The 20561-nt window shown below is 36.4% G+C and overlaps 1 protein-coding gene across 1 annotated transcript in view; it reads left to right on the top strand.

The window, feature by feature from the left end:
* cacna1eb (calcium channel, voltage-dependent, R type, alpha 1E subunit b) overlaps nucleotides 1-20561 on the top strand; it is a 78506-nt gene that overhangs the window by 42535 nt on the left and 15410 nt on the right. The window contains exons 21-35 of the mRNA XM_058753512.1: nucleotides 12-141; nucleotides 262-321; nucleotides 1963-2069; nucleotides 5162-5258; nucleotides 8480-8640; nucleotides 9629-9766; nucleotides 13487-13688; nucleotides 13903-14067; nucleotides 14234-14344; nucleotides 14837-14917; nucleotides 15164-15283; nucleotides 15529-15594; nucleotides 17091-17182; nucleotides 17439-17613; nucleotides 19011-19138. Of these exons, the coding sequence (XP_058609495.1) occupies nucleotides 12-141; nucleotides 262-321; nucleotides 1963-2069; nucleotides 5162-5258; nucleotides 8480-8640; nucleotides 9629-9766; nucleotides 13487-13688; nucleotides 13903-14067; nucleotides 14234-14344; nucleotides 14837-14917; nucleotides 15164-15283; nucleotides 15529-15594; nucleotides 17091-17182; nucleotides 17439-17613; nucleotides 19011-19138 (1833 nt within the window). The remainder of the gene's footprint in view (nucleotides 1-11; nucleotides 142-261; nucleotides 322-1962; nucleotides 2070-5161; nucleotides 5259-8479; nucleotides 8641-9628; nucleotides 9767-13486; nucleotides 13689-13902; nucleotides 14068-14233; nucleotides 14345-14836; nucleotides 14918-15163; nucleotides 15284-15528; nucleotides 15595-17090; nucleotides 17183-17438; nucleotides 17614-19010; nucleotides 19139-20561) is intronic.

The following is a 20561-nucleotide window of genomic DNA, read 5'->3' as shown; positions in this document are numbered from 1 at the left end:
TGTAACTGCAGTATCAGGAGGATCTGTCACTATGCGGTGACCCTGCGCTACTTCGAGATGACCATTCTCCTGGTGATTGTGGCCAGCAGCATTGCACTGGCTGCTGAGGACCCTGTGTGCACCAATTCAGAGAGGAATAAAGTAAACCATTATATTTCAGCATATTGCATACTTAAGGTCTCATATAAAGACTAATGTAATGACTGTGAGTATTTTAACTTTAAAACAACATTGTGACAGTTTTATTTACTATGTTTGCAGGTTCTTCGATACTTTGATTATGTTTTCACTGGCGTTTTCACATTTGAAATGATTATAAAGGTAACTGCTTTCCTACTTCAAATGTTATTTAAATAGTTGTTATGCTAAAGGTGGTATAGGGCATTTATTTTTTTATTTTTTTGATAACCTCATGACATGAATCCAAAACCCTGCCCTCCAAAGATGTCAGCAAACTCCAAACTCCTTTTACTGTATATCTTATACAGTCTAGTTTGGAGCCAGAGTAGTCTCAAAATAAACCTATTTACAAAATAAGATCCATAAATGCATAAAGGAAAATATTGTATATTTGCAAACAACAGTTAATATATTCATAACCAAATTGACATTCACAAAATGCATTTCACAAATGCAAAAAACACATATACAAGCATGCACACAAAGTTTTGGATGATTTAAATGTACAAAGTGTTTGTTGAATCTGTATTAGCAAATCGTCACGTGTGTGAATTGCCTTTTGTGTGTGTGTGTGTGTGTGTGTGTGTGTGTGCGCACGTTTTTGTGACAAATAAGGGTATGACAAATTAGGGTAATGACAAGGGTATGACATAGGTATCACAAGGAGAAGGTGACTTTTCAGCACATTACCCCATGTCCCCACTTTTCAAAACGCTTATAAATCATACAGAATGGAATGTATTGAAAATCTGAAACAGCACAGTTTCCTGTAAGGGGTAGGTTTAGGTGTAGGGTTGGTGTAGGGCAATAGCACATACAGTTTGTACAGTATAAAAACATTACGCGTATGGGATGTCCCTACTTTTCACAAAAACAAACGTGTGTGTGTGCATTTTGAGACTTTAATGGCAGGTCTCGTTTCATTTGTGTTGCTGTTATACTCTTTTAGCCAATCAAATTTAAGCATCTCAATTGACCAATCATAACTCGCTGTGGGCATATGAAGCGTGTGCCTACTAGGGCTGGGACGATAAATCGTTGCAGAATCGATTCATGGATCGATTCTGATATTTTCTGAATGCAGCGCGATTCCTCTGGAATCGATTCTGAGCTTAGATTTTAACAGCAGAGCAGCAGCTCTACTCTAGTTTTTGTCTGCACACTCAAATGCTCATGAAGAAGAGCGCTTGTGCGTTCGGCCGAGTCATGTAATTTCACTTCAGCTCAGAATTATTTTATGATGCGAGATTAATGTAAACACAGCCCACTGTGAACACCCTTGTAAATTGCTTCAACCTTTTCGAATTTTATGAATGATTATTTTAGGTTCAAGTGTGTGTAAGGATTTAGAAACAAGCAGAGTTTCTAAGGCATGCAGTGGCATCTGCTGTTAAAATCTAAGCTCAGAATCGATTCCAGAGGAATCACGATGAATTCAGAAAATATCAGAATCGATCCAAGAATCTATTCTGCAACGATTTATTGTCCCAGCCCTAGTGCCTATTTGGATGCATCTTGTAAATTTGGTTAAGAATATATGAATTATTCTTTGCAGATGTACTAATTTTATTTTGTAATAATCTTATTTTGTAAATTAATTTATTTTGAGACTATTCTGGCTCCATAATCTAGTGCTGTCACAGAGACATTTCATGTCAATGATATTTGTATAAGAATATACTGTAGGTAGACATATAAAATTGTTTACATATAGGTATAAAATACAGAAAATTATATATACTCCATATTCTGTATAATTGTGCATTATGCCATTTTGTACAGATGATCGACCAGGGCCTCATTCTTCACGATGGGTCGTATTTCCGTGACTTGTGGAACATTCTAGACTTTATTGTAGTGGTTGGAGCTTTAATTGCCTTTGCATTGACGTAAGTATTTCAAACGAGATCCATCTTTCTCGTGTGACTAAGCCAAGTTGTTTACATAAAGTCAGATTTATCTGGATTTTTTAGAGACATATGATAACGCCAGACTCCAGACCTCGGATAACTTTCAACACAGGCTCATTTTTAAAAACGTGCCTACTTGCAAAACTCCAAAACTACCAATGCATACGATTCACTGCAGTTTACAGTTGCAAAGGAACTGTTGAGGCAGTAAAACACCAACAACGTTTGTGCTTGTTAACACAAATTTAACATTTACATCACATAGTGTATGTTTGGCTTTTCTGATGTAGTAAACTTGCTCGGTCGCTCACCTGGTACAGCATTGCACTTGCAATACAGAGTGCTCGGGTACAACTTTTTAGCATCACTCACCAGACATTTCATTTCTGAACTGCCCAGGATATGCTAATAAGTTTCAGAAAAAAATAAACCCGCTTTTTTAAACACCACTCAGTTTGAAAATGTTGTGAAACATGCAAGAAGCATAATCTATATATTTGCAGAAATGTTGCAACAGATATGTTTTTCCAGTGAGCCTGGGTTGTTAACTTTACTGTATAATCTAATCTAACTGTGATCAAATGTGCCTACAATGTGTATATATATTTGTATATAAATGTACAATTTCAATGTACTTCAATGTTCAACAACCAATCAAGCCAATTCAAGTGCAGACAAAAAACTCAGTATATGATCGAAATAAGCAACGTAATTCGTGCAACAAGCAAAGTTTTGATGAATGACAAAAATAATAATGCGCTTACCTTTGTGCTGTGCTTTAACTTCAAGCAGAACAATGCACGGTTTGAGAGTTGTGTCACTCTCCTTCTTTTTACTGTATAGCTACACATTACATGTATGCCATTTTGGCATAGCAATCGCTTGACTGTACAGCTACAAGTTCAAAATCTGATCCTTTATTACGTCACTCATGAATCATCCCACTTGCGTAGATTCCTGCTGAAATTAATGCATTTTGCCATGAAAATTTGCCGAAGCAATGTTAAATGTGACCGTACCTTTATAAGCTTCTGTTGACAGTACTAGACTGAGAATAGTAAGTAATGACTGTCCTGCGTGTGGATGAGTTATTCAATAGAGCAGGAAGGTTGGAGTCCAGGGAATCACACGTACTGACTTTTGTAGACTATTCATGATAAACAGGTATAATAGGTCATCATTTAAGACCCACTGCTACACTCTTAAACATAAAGCTGCTTAAAAGCTTCTTCACAGCGATGCCATAGAAGAACCAATTTTGGTTCTACAAAGTCAAAGGTTCTTTAAATAACCATCTCTTTCTTACCTTTTTATAATCTGAAGAACCTTCTTTCACCACAAATAATCTTTTGTGAAACAGAAAGGTTTTTCAGATGTTAAAGGTTCTTTATGGAACCATTTAGACAAAATAGGTTCTTCGGTGGCATCGTGAAGCACTTTTATTTTTAAGAGTGTATGCAAAAAGTGTATAGCATATGTACTGTATGACAAAGCAAAGAAACGCTTCATTCTTTATGTACGCCGCTTCACCGGTGAAACTCAGGAGGTAGAAGAAGAAGCCGGTGGCAACTGCACTAGTGGAGGTGGTGTGTTGTGAGATTTGGCTATACGTGGTATAGACATATAAAGTGCAGTCTATGAATTTCATTTGCTTACTTAATAGTGGGCCAAATCCTGGTCTATTTTTAAAGCATCTTGCGGGCTGATTCAGAGCAGGCTATGAGCCCGTGGGCTGGACTTTGGACGCCCCTCATTTAAGTTATATAAGTGATACTCTTGAATGCTTGGTGCTTGCTAATATATTCTAAAACTGAGATGGAAGTCACACATATATAGTTAGAATATATGGTAAAGTTTGGAAGAACATATAAATATGATCTTAAACATACATTTAAATAGCATCAGTTATTAAAAAAAATGATGGTGTCCTAAATTTAATAGTCTATTTGGGAAACCCTTGAGAGAAGCCCTAAAATCATGCAGTCCAAGTCTTATTAACGTGATCTGAAAGCTGCCTAGCGCTAGACATATGTGCCAGATAATACCATTTTGCTCAGTAATTGATCAAAATATTATGGGTCATTCTTGTTATCTTGTTAAGCGTGTTTGTGTTGTTATTCAAGGAAGTATTTATATAAAAGGATTTTCCAGACGATCATAAATATACTCTGGTTCATTGTTTAATGGCTTTACACACTCTTGAGATGTTCATGTGTTCTTTCTCTTTTAATGCTTCTCTGTTGTTGTTTGGATTGTGTCTCTGTGGCTGCCAGGAATTTAATGGGGTAACAGCAGATGCTTCTCATTTGTCACATTGTCTGTCCATTTTAATATGAATTCATCATTTATTTATGCGTGTTAATATTGTGATGTCTGATCCATGTTTGCATTTACTGACATAAAAATGTTCACTCATTTTCTAACTATTTCAGCCATGCCTAGACATTCTTAGTTTATTAGGTGGCTGTCAATTTAACATTTATAGTATGATCCATTATTTAAATATGCAATTAATCATTCCTTTTTACTCATAAGAAAGTACCATAATAAGAAATGTTCCTACCATCAGTGCAGTTCAAGCTTGAAGAGCCACTTCATGTTTTGTTCATGTGAATCATGTGAAATGCTTTGAATATTCTAACATTATAAATATTTCTTTCATTGCATAGTCATTGAATAACGGGTTTGAAAATATAATAAAAATATACTTTAATGCATGCAAAGTCCTTTGATGCATGTAAAGGGCATTATTGGTCTTTTTTTTGTGAGCCTGAAACATCAGGCCTTGGGTTCTTCCAGCACTAAACAGCATTTAAGATTTAGAAAATGCTATGCTGTAGTTAATTTGTAGTATTTAGGTTTTTATTTATGATGTCAGTCAGCTTATACTGATATCTAGCAGCAAAGATGCTGAATCATGTAACACCTTTATTTTTATTTTTATATTTGATTAATTGCAATTATTTTGATTAATTCTATGTAAATATCTAAGTTATTGACAGCTGGGCAGGTGGGATTTTTGCCCCCAAAATATACATTTTCTTAAATATAATGTGTTTTGTTATTCACAGAAACAATAAAGGCCGAGACATTAAGACCATTAAGTCCTTACGAGTTCTCAGAGTTCTCCGTCCCCTCAAGACCATCAAAAGACTTCCGAAGCTCAAGGTATCTGCTCTTTCACACTTTATTTACTTTACATTTGTAGCTGAAAACATAACCTGAATGGACAATCCAACTCTCTGCTCACTTATATTTGCACGTTTTACCACTTGTTTGTGACTATGCCTACTTTGAATATTAAGAAAAAATAAAAACTTGTGATACATTCCACATGTGATAATTGTGTCACAGTTATGTCAGTTGTGTCTTGTGTGTTTCCCCCTCTATGCCCTTATTTGGTCCTTCCTGTTCCTGTCCTAGTTTAGTTTGATTGTTTAGATTATGTTCCAGCTACGATCCCTGTGTTCCTGTGTGTCCCAGCCTTGCCTTGTCTTGCCCTGTTGGATTAAAGACTGTATTTTGAGTTCATCCTCGTCTCCTCATCTCCTAGCTTCCCTTGTGCGTGTGCACCATGACAAATTCCAAGTTACAAATAAATTCTTCCAAAAGGATAAAACTCAATACTTTCCAAAAAAAGAGGATTACAGTAGATGAACTGCAAGTATTGAGTTTTACTCTTTTGGAAAAAATTGTTTGGAATATTCAAACATTATAAATATTTATTTCATTGTATAGTCATCATGTAACGGGTTTAAAAATTCAGTAAAAATGTACTAATGCATGTAAAGGAGTCTAAAAAATCAGGCCTTGATTTCCTCCTGCGCTAAATCCCATCCCTTATTCAATATATATATATTTTTTAAAAAATGCTATTCTGTATTTTTTTAGTCTGTTTATTCTTCCATCTACTTTTGCTGTGGCAATAAACTAATGTACCATATACAGGTGCTGGCCATATAATTAGAATATCATCAAAAAGTTGATTTATTTCACTAATTCCATTTAAAAAGTGAAACTTGTATATTATATTCATTCATTACACACAGACTGATATATTTCAAATGTTTATTTCTTTTAATTTAGATGATTAGAGCTTACAGCTCATGAAAGTCAAAAATCAGTATCTCAAAATATTAGAATATTACTTAAGACCAATACAAAGAAAGGATTTTTAGAAATCTTGGCCAACTGAAAAGTATGAACATGAAAAGTATGAGCATATACAGCACTCAATACTTAGTTGGGGCTCCTTTTGCTTGAATTACTGCAGCAATGCGGCGTGGCATGGAGTCGATCAGTCTGTGGCACTGCTCAGGTGTTATGAGAGCCCAGGTTGCTCTGATAGTGGCCTTCAGCTCATCTGCATTGTTGGGTCTGGTGTCTGTCTCTCATCTTCCTCTTGACAATACCCCACAGATTCTCTATGGGGTTCAGGTCAGGCGAGTTTGCTGGCCAATCAAGCACAGTAACACTATGGTCATTGAACCAGCTTTTGGTACGTTTGGCAGTGTGGGCAGGTGCCAAGTCCTGCTGGAAAATGAAATCAGCATCTCCATAAATTTGTCAACAGAAGGAAGCATGAAGTGCTCTAAAATTTCCTGGTAGATGGCTGCGTTGACTGTGGACATCAGAAAACACAGTGGACCAACACCAGTAGATGACACGGCAGCCCAAATCATCACTGACTGTGGAAACTGCACACTGGACTTCAAGCAACATGGATTCTGTGCCTCTCCTCTCTTCCTCCAGACTCTGGGACCTTGATTTCCAAATGAAATGTAAAATTTACTTTCATCTGAAAAGAGGACTTTGGACCACTGAGCAACAGTCCAGTTCTTTTTCTCCACAGCCCAGTTAAGATGCTTCTGACGTTGTCTCTGGTTCAGAAGTGGCTTGGTAGCCCTTTTCCTGAAGACGTCTGAGCGTGGTGACTCTTGATGCACTGACTCCAGCTTCAGTTCTCTCCTTGTGGAGCTCTCCCAAGTGTTTGAATCGGCTTTGATTGACTGTATTCTCAAGCTTGCAGTCATCCCTGTTGCTTGTGCACCTTTTCCTACCCAAATTCTTCCTTCCAGTCAACTTTGCATTTAATATGCTTTGATACAGCACTCTGTAAACAGCCACACCTTTCAGTAATGACCCTCTGTGACTTACCCTCTTTGTGGAGGGTGTCAATGTTCGTCTTCTGGATCATTGCCAAGTCAGCAGTCTTCCCCATTATTGTGGTTTCAAATGTAAATATTCTAATATTTTGAGATACTGATTTTTGACTTTCATGAGCTGTAAGCTCTAATCATCAAAATTAAAAGAAATAAACATTTGAAATATATCAGTCTGTGTGTACTGAATGAATATAATATACAAGTTTCACTTTTTGAATGGAATTAGTGAAATAAATCAACTTTTTGATGATATTCTAATTATATGACCAGCACCTGTAATCTGTGTGTGATGTACTTCAAACACAGAAACTCTAGTCAAGAAATATCTTATACCAAGAATATTCCTTTGAAACAGTCTCACAAAAACACACACAATTTAATGAATTAATTAATTAATTAGGACGCTCTGCTGTCCACATATGAGTAATCCCTCTGTGAATAATTAAAAGTAGACTAAATATAACTTGCAGTACTTGACATTTTTCATTTTAAATCAATATGCAGTCATATACAGAGCCAGAATTATGAGAATTATCATCAGACCATTTAACTAAACCATAATTGAATTAGAGATGGGAGATCATGAGAGATCTTTGGGGATCGAGATGACAAAGAAATGTGAAGTTACCGGCCACTTCAGTTCCAACCCCATCTCATGAGAAAACATAGCTGTTTTACAAGGCGCTGATTTTGTACGAATTAGATTGGAATGGAAGCGTTCCATTTTTAAATAAAAATTTAAGCATGAAGGTCCACCAGTTCAACCCATAAACCTAACTGTTAGTGAAGCATAAACAGATCGTATGAAGGAAAGAAAGTTTCACTTTTCTGTCAGCTTTCAGTTTCCAGTCATTGTAGAGCAAAGTCACATGGGATTGACTTGATATCATTACTATAGCAACCAACATGCCAGAAAATGACTGTACTGCCTAAAAAAACACAAACATTTGATTTGATCACTTGCAAATAAAAGTATAGACAATGCAATGCTGTATGCATCATCTTCATCATGATACAGTTTACATTCATTTAATGACTACACATAAATTGAAGGCTTTAGGTAAAATTGTGATGTTGATTGCATTAGATAATATACTGTTCTAAAATGCATCATTCTGTAAATGGCAGAAAGCTGCATATGAAACTTATTTCATTTGCATTGCTGGCTGAAGATCTGTTTAAGAAGGGATGTGCGATATGATGATGATTTCTTTTGTCCCGCAGGCTGTGTTCGATTGCGTGGTCACATCCCTGAAGAACGTCTTCAACATCCTCATCGTCTACAAGCTCTTCATGTTCATCTTTGCTGTGATTGCAGTGCAGCTCTTCAAGGGAAAGTTCTTCTACTGTACCGACGGATCGATGGGCACGCAAAAAGAATGCCAGTAAGTGCAACCGTGTGCTTTATATATACTGTAAATGTGAGTGTGGGATCGGAGCTGGGTAGTAACGAATTACATTTACTTGAGTAAAGTTTTGGAAAATATGTACTTTTAAGAGTATATTTTGACTTTAACTCAAGTGCTTTTCTCATGAAAAATGGTACTTTTACTTTGTGGCGCAATGCTGCTCTTGTTACTTTATTTTAATGCAATTCATGTTCAGAAATGCATAGTTTATTCAATGCATGCTGAATTTTATTTATTTATTTATTTTTTTCTGTGGAATGAGCGATGCCCCAATCATGGGCCAATGTTTAATAATCCAAATATAGCTGTATACATCATTATATAAAGCAAAGGACCTTTGTTTACTAATGAAAAAATTTACGCTCATCAGTATTTCGGCCATGCATAGACATTCTTAAGTTATGTCTCAAGGCTGTCAGTTATAATTTAGTGTGATTCAATATTTAAATTTGCAAGTAAATTCCATAATAAGGCATTTTCCTACCATCAGTGTAGTTCTAGTTTGTAGAGCTATGTTTAGTTCATGCGAATCATGCGAATCAATGCTTTGAATATTCAAACATAATAAATGTAATAAATATTGTTGTAATTATAAATTTTAAAACATTATAGATGTTTTGTTCATTTTTATATTTTTTGCTCTTAGTCAAGTTCTACTTGAACTTGAGTAAATATTTCTAGAAGTACTTTTGGTTTGAGTACAGTTTTTGGATAATCTGGCCACCTCTGTGTGGGATTGAGAGTACAACACTTCCCAATTAGCCTGATAGATCTAGATGAATCTCCATATGAAGTCACACTACAGTAATGAGAGGATGAGGATGGAGCACTGCTAGGCCTAGTTCTGTATTTTTATTTTATAAAGAGTTCAGAAATCCTGGTAAAAGTGTGCATTGATTAGTATTCTTTCATGAATGTTTTGTTTGTTTGTCTGCCATGGTTTGAATTGCTCTGTGTTGTGTAGAGGCTACTACATTGACTATGGGAGGGACAGGAAGGAGGTGAAGAAGCGGGAGTGGAAGAGACACGAGTTCCACTATGATAATGTCCTCTGGGCTCTTCTGACGCTCTTCACTGTGTCCACCGGAGAGGGCTGGCCACAGTATGTCCATTCATTATATACCGCACCAGACTGTTGTGTATTTGATTAAAATTTAAACTGTTTGCCTTGCTATTAGGCTAAAACTACTTGATGGTTTCAGAACACTTCGTAAACATGTTAATATATTAGGTTACAATTACTAATGACTTTGTGAAGTAGGGTTATAGAGGTCAACATTTGGGTTCTGCAAGTGAAAATGGCATTCTTTTTCTCCATACGCTCTTAAAAATAAAGGTGCTTTAAAAGGTTCTTCACAGCGATGCCACAGAAGAACTATTTTTTGGTTCCACAAAGAACCATTCAGTCAAAGTTCATTTTTATAATCTGAAGAACCCTCTTTCACCACAAAAAAAACCTTTTGTGAAACAGAAAGATTCTTCAGATGTTAAAGGTTCTTCTATGGCATCGTGAAGCACCTTTATTTGTAAGAGTGTAGGGAAATTGATTTGTTACAATATCTTATAACACTATAAAGACAGACTTACTGTGGGTTTAAGGAATATGTTTTTGTTGAAGCTGTCAGTTCGCATTATTTCAACTTATGTTTAAAATAATCGTGCTTAACAGCACAATCCCTGGTGAAAAACTACACTACCCATGATGCAGTTCAGAAAATTCCACCAATCAGAGTTGCAGTAAGCAAATTGTGCCAAACCAGATATTTAGCTCCACCCACTCCCATGAAGCAATGCAAATGATGTAATCACTCTTCTTTCAAAACCCTTATACATATAAGCATGCATGCATATTTTGAGATAAACTTAACATATATTGTTTCTATATATCCACCTTTTTCTTGCCGAAAAAACGGCCATTTGTAAATTCTATGGGTCTAGCTTCCGGTCCCATCCGCGTCCAGCTATTTTTAGCTGTACAAAACAGTCCGTCTTGCTGCTTGATATTGAATATTTGTGTCTTACGATGTTATTTTAATGTGTTATCTTAATTATGATCACACTGGTTTGTAGTGCAAACAGTTTTACCATTTACTGCAGGTTGTTATTCTTCTCGTTATTTATCTATAGCGGCTAATGAACCGGAAGTCTCACCCATAGGCATACTTCTACGTTGAAGAAAAAGGTGGATACGATAAACAACTTTGAATGGATTGTTTTATATTTCTCCATTGCTTTTAAATAGATTATGTCATTCACAGTGCTTCATGGGATTGTGGTTTCTGTCCATGATTAAAGACGTTACACAGTCTTATTTCTTTGTCTTTTTGTCAGATTTTCTAAATTTTTTTTTTTAAGTGTCGTGATTCTTCTCGTTGCTGTTTGGTTTGATTCATGGCTTATAACTCTATGGGGAAAGTTAATTAGAAAAATACTTCTGGAACCAGAGCTGCTGAAAAGTGGGATGGCAGTAATGCACTCAGTAAGAAGGACTGGATGTTTCTTACTTGAGCATTTGGCAACATGATGCATTTTTGGTCAGCTCCCAAGATTGTTCTGAGATCTGAGAGGGATAGAGATGTTCCTGCAAGGAAGGGTCTTGTCAGTGCAGGGCTATTCTGCTGCCTTCTCAAGTATTTGTAACACATCTGCCAAGGAAATGTGTGTCAGTGGAGATTTAGCTCTCTATGTTATGCTTTCAGACAGGTTGCCTAAACCTCCTCTGGAGAATGGCGATGCAGAGGTGAATAATTTTGAGCATTTTTTGTTTGCTAATGGATTCAAGTTCATAAAGATAATGCTTTTCTCTGTGCATAAGTGCCTGTTTAAAGACATAATGGTGAACGGAATATAATGACCATATTTAAATTAGACAGATCTCATTCATTTTAAATAAATTAATATGTTAACAAGGTTTTAGCGCTCATTAAACTATCCAAAATCAGAGGAGTGAATGCCATCAGAATGAAGCACTGGGCTTTGATTCTGGAAAAATGCAGTCAAATTACCAGACAGCCTTCTGTGGAAATGCAAATCGGATCCAGAATGCCAAAAATGTTGGCAAATGTCAAACATGAAAGAGCTGGGCTTCTCGGCGAGCACAATAGATGTCACGTTGTGAAAGCTTTTGGCAGTGCGAATGAACAAAATCACTCGACGGTTACCGGAACCTTTCCAGATATTTTCTAAAACCTTGAAACATACAAGAATATTCTGAAACATTCTGCACATTAGATGTGACATAAAAACATTAGTTTTAAAACAGTTATTCATGTTTTTGTATTGGTACACCAGTGTGTTTTTTTGTTTGTTTGTTTTTTCTTTGCAAATATTGTTATACTCCAGTCAAATTGTCGTATGAACAAGGAGTCCCACAACAGATGGTATGGCCCACGCAGAGATCTGATCTCACCATCTTCAAGTCAGTCTGGGGTTCATCCATAGAAGAACTGTGGCACCTTCTCCAAGATGCTTGGAACGAATTACCTTAAAAAATGTGTGCGAGCAAACCCAGGAAAAAGCTAAAGAAGGAAGAGAAAACTCCAGTGGACTGAAGACACCGTTTACTTTTACACCCATAGCAATATTGCAGACTTTTAAAGAAATGGAAATGCAACCGAAGGTCTTTCTTCTTTCTACTTTTTAATCCAACTTCATACTCATCATTATTTAAAAGAATTAGGATGTGGGTAACAGAGAACTAAAGTTGTTGCAACTCCAGGCAAGCAAACGTATTTTTATCAGCACTGTTATTTAAATGATTTTATTCCATCGTTTGATTTATGAAGGAGATTCATAGAGCTTAGAAAGATGAGCCTCCACATAAAACATTTCTTCAAGGTTATGCAGTTATGAGAGCCGTGATGATGCTAATTGCATCCAATAATAAACTGTGTGCACAGTCTGGATAACTGCTCAAAGATCTCCTGAAACCTGCAGGTCCCACCTTTGAGCGGATATCATAACAGATCTTATCTTGTTACAACCATTTTCTCCAGCTTTGGTAATTATTGGCAAATTCTCAAAGATGTGCACATTAATCCCTATAAGCAGCCAGCCAACTTGTTTTCAAAAAGTATGGGTTGTCTGAAGGCTTTGGTTCACGATTTACTTCTGGAGTACAGTCAGCATTCATGACCTGTTGGAAAACATCAGTTTAGACTCTGAATTGGCGAGCCACCTCTGTTTGTTATGATTCTTATGTTGCAGTGTTACTGCTGAGACTAATGCTGAGTTGGGATCCATGTGGAGAGATGTTTGTTTAATAGTTGATGCCAAGAATCAGTGGTTGAAAAGGCAGGAAAAATAATGTGGACTGTCATTGATGAATTGAGTGTGGGTTGAGTAGCATGTCTGTGAAGAAGCAGGAAGAGATTTAATGCTGCAGATTTTAAATACTGAAAATGGACCCTTTTCACAGACTGTGATGATGCGTTTCCATCATAAATGTAGCAATTAAAATATGTAATGTACATTTGTAACACTGTACTGTGAGTTGTATTACTTTGGCACTCATTAACAGAAAGAGTGTGACAATAGCTAATGCCAAATTTGACATCTTCTGACCAACACAATCACTCTCTCTATATTTGTTACCAATTTGGAAAGTCATAGAAATACATAGAAATTTCTACATATTTCCGAACTATGACGACTTCCACTTCTGAGAACCCTGGGAATGTCCACGGGTTTGTTAAATGAGAGCGGAGCCATGTTTTGGGAAAACAAACATCTTATTCAGTCCATGTAGCAGTAACTAAATGGCAAAAGATTACTTACATTGTTTTGTTGAATTCATTGGATGTATTCATTATGCTTTCTACAGAGTTCTCCAACACTCAGTGGATGTGACTGAGGAAAACCACGGCCCAAGCAGAGGAAACCGAATGGAGATGTCCATTTTCTATGTCATATACTTTGTGGTTTTCCCCTTCTTTTTTGTCAACATCTTTGTTGCTCTCATCATCATCACATTCCAGGAGCAGGGAGACAAAATGATGGAGGAGTGCAACTTGGAGAAAAACGAGGTGAATGTACACTTATGACTCCTGTATACTGGATTACACATCAAGCTATTTCATATAGCTAGGTTTTATTAACTGCCCTTAACATCATTTAGCGATATTAACGCCATTATTATGAAGAAGAGTCTGATCTAAGCATGAAAAAAATAATGAAGGTTTCTAATCAGCAGTACTAACCTGCATGTTCCTTCGCTGCTTTCTTATCTCACTCTTCCAGCGGGCATGCATTGACTTTGTTATCAGTGCAAAACCCCTAACGAGATACATGCCTCAGAACAGACAGACCCTCCAGTACCGATTGTGGCACTTTGTGGTGTCGCCATCATTCGAGTACACGGTTCTAGTCATGATTGCACTCAACACAGTAGTGCTCATGATGAAGGTATAACTTTCAACATACAATATTCCAGCTTGGAACACATTCTGTTAATTGAAAAAGTGAAGCTATATATTTGCTTTCATGGTCTTCATCTTTAGCTGAAATAGCTTAAATGAGATGTGTTGAGGTGCATACCGCATTTGTGTTTTATAATCGTAATGCTTTTCAGTTCCACTCGGCGCCAGCTGCCTACGACCTTGTCCTGAAGCACCTCAACACAGCGTTCACTGTGCTCTTCTCTCTGGAATGCATCTTAAAGATTTTCGCCTTTGGCTTCATGGTGAGTTTAATGAAATCCCATTGATGTTAAAAGGACAGTTCACACGAAAATGAAAAGTTGCTGTTCATTTCCTCACCTCAGGCCATCCAAAATGTCGGTGACTTTATTTTTTTCTTCAGTACAACAGTAAAGAAGACTTTTAGCGGTAACTGTGACCTTTGGTGATTCATTAAGTGCAAGTCAATGGCTACCGTCAAAAACCATATCTCACAAAACATATATCACCAGGAGCCATGGGGATTCATTTTCTGTTGCCTGATAAAGTTTTTTGACTCACAGAGTGATGGTAGCCATTGATTTGCATTTCATGAATCACCAAGGACCACAGTTTCAGCTAAAAATCCCCTTTAAAGTCACCTCCATCTTGGATGGCCTGAGCAAATAAAATTTTTGAGTGAACTATCCCTTCAGTGAAGAATACATTTTTAATGTACTTGAATTGATTTACTTGTTTATCATTTTCTTTATTGTCACTCTGGTCTCATCTCACAGAACTACTTCCGAGATACATGGAACATCTTTGATTTCATCACTGTGCTGGGCAGTATTACTGAAATTGTGGTAGATTTACAGGTAGGAATATTTCATATGTAGTGGTCTGAGTATATGAATCAGAAGTGTGTATCAGTGCTGGGGATTCTGGGCCACTTGTATTGTTTGTTTCCTTTTGCCACCCCCACCCCCACCCCCTTCTTTTTATTTTTTTACTTATTTTTCAGTAAATAGATATCTAACAATCCTTAAAACAAGATACATGTTTAAATTGTCTATCAAGTAATCTTTACTACAACAGTTTCTTGCCCCTCTCTTTTAATTCAGTCTGTGAACACCATCAATATGAGTTTCCTGAAGCTTTTCCGGGCAGCTAGACTCATTAAACTGTTGAGACAAGGCTACACAATACGGATTCTGCTGTGGACGTTTGTTCAGTCCTTCAAGGTAAAATTACATTCGTAGTGAATGCACCACCATTCTTCAGGATTTGTGTGGTCATGAAAAAACACAGACTTTTAAAATTGTGATTTCCATGTCTAGAAAGGTAAAATCAATTACCAAAGTTTTTGTCATTGAAAAAAAGAGAGAGAGTATTGCACAGTCTAAAAAATATAATGAAGGGAAGGAATGAAAATAATAAATAAAGGAAAGATTTGTACAACATTCTTTTCCCTCTCTTCTTGTTTCAGGCTCTTCCATATGTTTGCCTTTTAATTGCCATGCTTTTCTTCATTTATGCCATTATTGGCATGCAAGTAAGTTTTTCATATCATTATGTATGGCCAGGGCCACTGCTGGCTAAATGGGTGCTCTAAGCAGGATTTTATTGATGTGCCCCCTCTCCCAAATATTATGGAAGTAAAAAAAAAAACACCTACTATAAAGTAAACAGTAGGGTCAAAATAGAACTTAATAGAAAAATAGAACAAAATAGAAATAGGGTAAAATAGAACTTTAATAAAATATAAAAGTAAATAAATAAATTGTAATTAAATACAATTGTAGCTCTAAACAGTTACCTATGGCTATTATTTTATTAATACATTTGCCTGATTGATTTTATAGTCTCAAGCATTCAGAAATTAATTCAGAAATTGGTTAATTTTTGTAAGGGTCGTGACATGTTTTTTGTTGAAGAAATTATAGAGGCTGTGTCATCTACAGCAAAAAGGTTCGTTCAGTAGCCTATTAAACAAGGATCTGATCGTCCTGTAAGTGTAACAGCAGCAATCAGGCCTTTGGCTCCCTTTGCAGGCATTTGTAATTACATGGTAATGTACATAAATTGTTTATTTTGTATTACATTATGTATTTTAACAGTGCTAGTGTGGCTTAGGTCTGTTTTTATAACCACAAAAAATATTGTTATATTATTATTATTTGAAGCAACAAAACCATGGTTAATTTGCGGTTACCATGGCTACAAGAACATGATTTTTGGTTTTATTCGTGTTAAACCATGGCTAATTTTCGTAAGGGAACATGGAAACTGGAGAATATTAGATGTGTCGCTGGTGGTGAAATTATTACCAACATTAAAACACGTTATTAACAATGTCAACCTGCCAAAAAGTTTCACAGGACTATGAATGTACCTGAAAGTGATGCACGATTCATTTTTTTTTTTTTTTTTTCACGGGCATAGTTGTCCATCGATTATGATCATTTGCATTCAGCCGCAATCATAAGGTGCGAGCGGGCGCAGATGCGGGAATGGCGCTTCATGTTTTTTATTAATGAATTATTATTGTTTTATTTATTTATTTATTTTTGAGAAACTGGGATGGTACCCCTGGGAATTGGTGCCCTATGCAGACTGCATACTCTGCGTACAAGGAGCGGCAGTACTGTGTATGGCAGTTATCAAAATGATGTAAACTTTACCCATAAACTTTATAATTTAATGGTATTGGCTGAATACTTCCCCAAACATCAGAATGTACTTGTATTTTGGCAGCTCAGTCTCTATAAATGATCAAATCTGTTTATTCATCTGTATTTGTGGGCTGGTGTGTGTTTAAGTATTTTAAAGGTTACAGACTGTCCTAACCAACTTTTGCAGTGTTTCTTCTTTTTCCACAATTTTATTAGGGCACACATTTAGATGATTATTTCCATTTTTGACAACGTGCCAGAAATATAGAAGAATCAAAAACCTGCTAGTCTGGCCTTTTGAGTAGTGATATGAAATAATTTATATAGTTTAGACAATATACTTGATTCTAATAATCTGTCTGATTTTATTCTTTAGGTATTTGGTAATATTAAATTGAATGATGAGAGCCACATTAATCAACACAATAATTTCAAGACATTCTTTGGTGCCTTGATGCTGCTCTTTAGGTAAGATCACCAAACACAGAGAGAGAGAGAAATAAATACTGTTGTTTACTTTCTTTATTTTTAGTAGAATTAGACCAGCATTCTTTCTTTTGTTTATAGTTAATGAAATGTATAGTTTAATGACATTTGCAGGTAACCTCTAAATGGGAATTCTGTCATCATTTACTCATTCTTATGTTTCTACAAGAGAGGTGTTTGAGTGCACTAGTGTTTGGTGACTCATTCCTGGGTAGATATATTACTTTACGTCTTGCAGAAGTGCCACAGGAGAGTCGTGGCAGGAGATCATGCTCTCGTGTCTCGGGGGGAAGGAGTGTGAACTGGACCCTTCAATACCACCACCTTTCACCTCTCCAGATCACGAAGGGGGCTGTGGCACAGACTTTGCCTACTTCTATTTTGTCTCATTCATCTTTTTCAGCTCATTTTTGGTGAGACTTTATCAACGTCCTGTTCAGAATTCTGAAATGTACAGGGGAGAGTGGGGTAGACTGCATTACTTTTTACTCAAGTTCAGTGCAAGAACTCAATATACAATAATACAATAATACTCAATAATACAACCAGTTATATTATGGGAAGTCTGCTGTCAGCTGAAATTATAAGAAAGCAATTTGTCATAAAAAGCCAACAATATTGGTAGCAAACAATGCCAAGTTTAAAGCATAAGCTAGATTAATACACAAGCTAAACAGGACAAGATAATTGTTTAAGTAAATAAGAGGTTATAGTAAGCGCCTTTGTTTATGCATTTGGTAATTAAGTGTTTACGGAGGTACACTCAAAAAGAAAAAAAAAAAAATGGTGCTATGTAGCACTAAAAGTGGTTCTTGGCTCGTAATCATAGGGGAACCACTTTTGGTACTATATAGCACCATATCTTTAAAGGTGCTTTACAGCACCTTTGTCAAATGGTGGTATGTAGAACCATAAGAGGTGCCACACTGTATTTCTTCCACAAAAATGGTGCTAAACAGCTAAAGGGGCTTAACAGGTTCTTTGTACGGCAGTGGTGCTATATAGCACCTTAATCACCCCAAAGAACCACTGAAGAACCAGGAGATTAACAGGTTCTGTATATGGTAGCGGTGCTATATAGCCCCTCAGTTATGCCAAAGAACTGTTGAAGAACCACTGAATAACCACTGAAGCACCAAGATTTGGTGCTATACAGCACCAAAAGTGGTTCCCCTATGATTACGAGCCAAAGAACCAATTTTAGTGCTATATAGCACCCTTTTTTTTTTAGAGTGTAGTTTCTCATGTGCATCTTTTAATTGCAGATGAGTCTTTGTTTACACAATGAAAAAAAAAAAACATCTTAGCTGACTCTCCCTTATACTTATTTACAGTTATGTTTTAAAGGGATAGTTCACCCAAAAATGAAAATTCTGTCATTAATTGCTCACCCTCATGTCGTTTTAAACCCACAAGACCTTCATTCATCTTCAGAACACAAATTAAGATATTTTTGATGAAATCCGAGAGCTTTTTGACCCTCCATAGACAGCAATGTAATTATCACATTCAAGGCCCAGAAAGGTAGTAAGGACATCGTTAAAATAGTCCACGTGACCCTCTAAAAGCTCTCAGATTTCATCAAAAATATCTTAATTTGTGTTCCGAAGATGAACGTAGGTCTTACAGGTTTGGAATGACATGAGGGTGAGTAATTAATGACAGAATTTTCATTTTTGAGTGGACTATCCGTCTAAGTTTAAATCATAGCCAAATAGAAAAAAAAGAGTAATTATTTTAATAATATTTAATTAATGAAATTTGTGCACATGGTCTACATCCAGAATATTGCCACTTTATTTTTCCTAAGATGCTGAATCTGTTCGTGGCTGTGATTATGGACAACTTTGAGTATTTGACCCGAGACTCGTCCATTCTCGGACCTCACCATCTGGATGAGTTTGTGCGCATCTGGGGAGAATATGACCGAGCTGCATGGTAAGCGCAACAGATCACCTACTGTACCTACGGAAATGCCAGATATAATATAGTTTCTAATGATTTTTACTGTTCTTACTGTCATACGCATAGAGGCTTTTCACTAGTACCCGCTGCTCATTAACATCCACAATCATGTTTCTTTGTGATTTCGCTTGGTTTATTCATTTATACAGATGCAACTCTGTTCAGTTGTTCAAATTTATATGTTAGTACAGTAGTTATGAATATGCAAAGATCCTGGGCCTTCACCCTTCAAGAAAAACTTTGGTTACACTTTATTTTGATAATCCACTTCAGACATTCTACTAACTATAAGTAACTTTGCAACTACATGTCAACTAACTCTCATTAGAGTATTAGTAGACCGTTAGGTTAGGGTTAGTAGAATAAGTTGACATGTATGTGCAAAGTTACCTATAGTCAGAACAGTGTTTTGGGGAGCATCAAAATAAAGTGTTAGCAGACATTAAGCAGCCAGTCTACTAATACGCTAATGACTGCTAGTGGACATGGAGTGGCAAATAGTTAGAAGAATGTCTAATATGGATTATTAAAGTGTTACCAAAACCTTGGCCTGCAGAACCCATGGAGGAGTGGGACTATCGTTATTTTTGGTAGATGTTCAGCTTTTTACAGTTGTTGTTGTTGTGTCTTCCTAGATGGCATAAAACAATTTTGTGCTTGAATCAAATTGGATAGTCGTTTGAACCAAAAATGCACAGAACGTTTGGCTACATTGCTCACCGCGTCACGGACGGATGTTTTCAGTTTTGTTGTGGTGAAATTGCTGAAAGTATCTGACGGGGCCTTGGATTCCTGTGCGCTGACAGAACAAAAACTGGCCTGGGCTGGATTCAGGACGTACTGTGAACTGTTCAATTAGGTTGTCCTCAAATGGCAATTAGTGCACATCAGTATGTCGATTCTTAGAAAGTCAAAAATTCTTCTAGGCTAATGGAAGCCGATCTTGCAGTTATCGTTGCATTCTCCGGGGCTGGAATTGAGATGGAATTTAGCGTAGTGTTTGGAAGTCAGTGGATGACTGTGAGCAAATAGGTGTCCCTTGTAAGTAAAGCTGAAGGCCACATCCTTCTGTTTACAGGCTTTCAAGGGAAGGATGATGTCATGTCAGATGAAAAGGAAGACAGGGCCCCGATTGTTCAAAGAAAGGTGGGTTTGTACGTGCCTACCCTAACATCCTTCTGTGTGGTGTTAGTATGTATCAAACAACGTGCATTCACTTTAGGGAACTAATTATTATTATTTATTTTTTTTAAATAATCAATTATTCTGTTGAAAATGTATTTGCTTAAAAAAAAAAATACTAGATTTTATTTGGCCTTAATTTATTTTCCAAATACAAACTGAGGACGATTAAAACTATAAATCTATGAATTGAGACTACTTTTACATTTAGTCA

The sequence above is a fragment of the Onychostoma macrolepis genome, chromosome 02 (assembly GCF_012432095.1).
Source record: "Onychostoma macrolepis isolate SWU-2019 chromosome 02, ASM1243209v1, whole genome shotgun sequence".
Classification (NCBI taxonomy): domain Eukaryota; kingdom Metazoa; phylum Chordata; class Actinopteri; order Cypriniformes; family Cyprinidae; genus Onychostoma; species Onychostoma macrolepis.
Note: the sequence above shows the minus strand (reverse complement) of the source record. Positions and strands in the feature narration are given on the sequence as shown.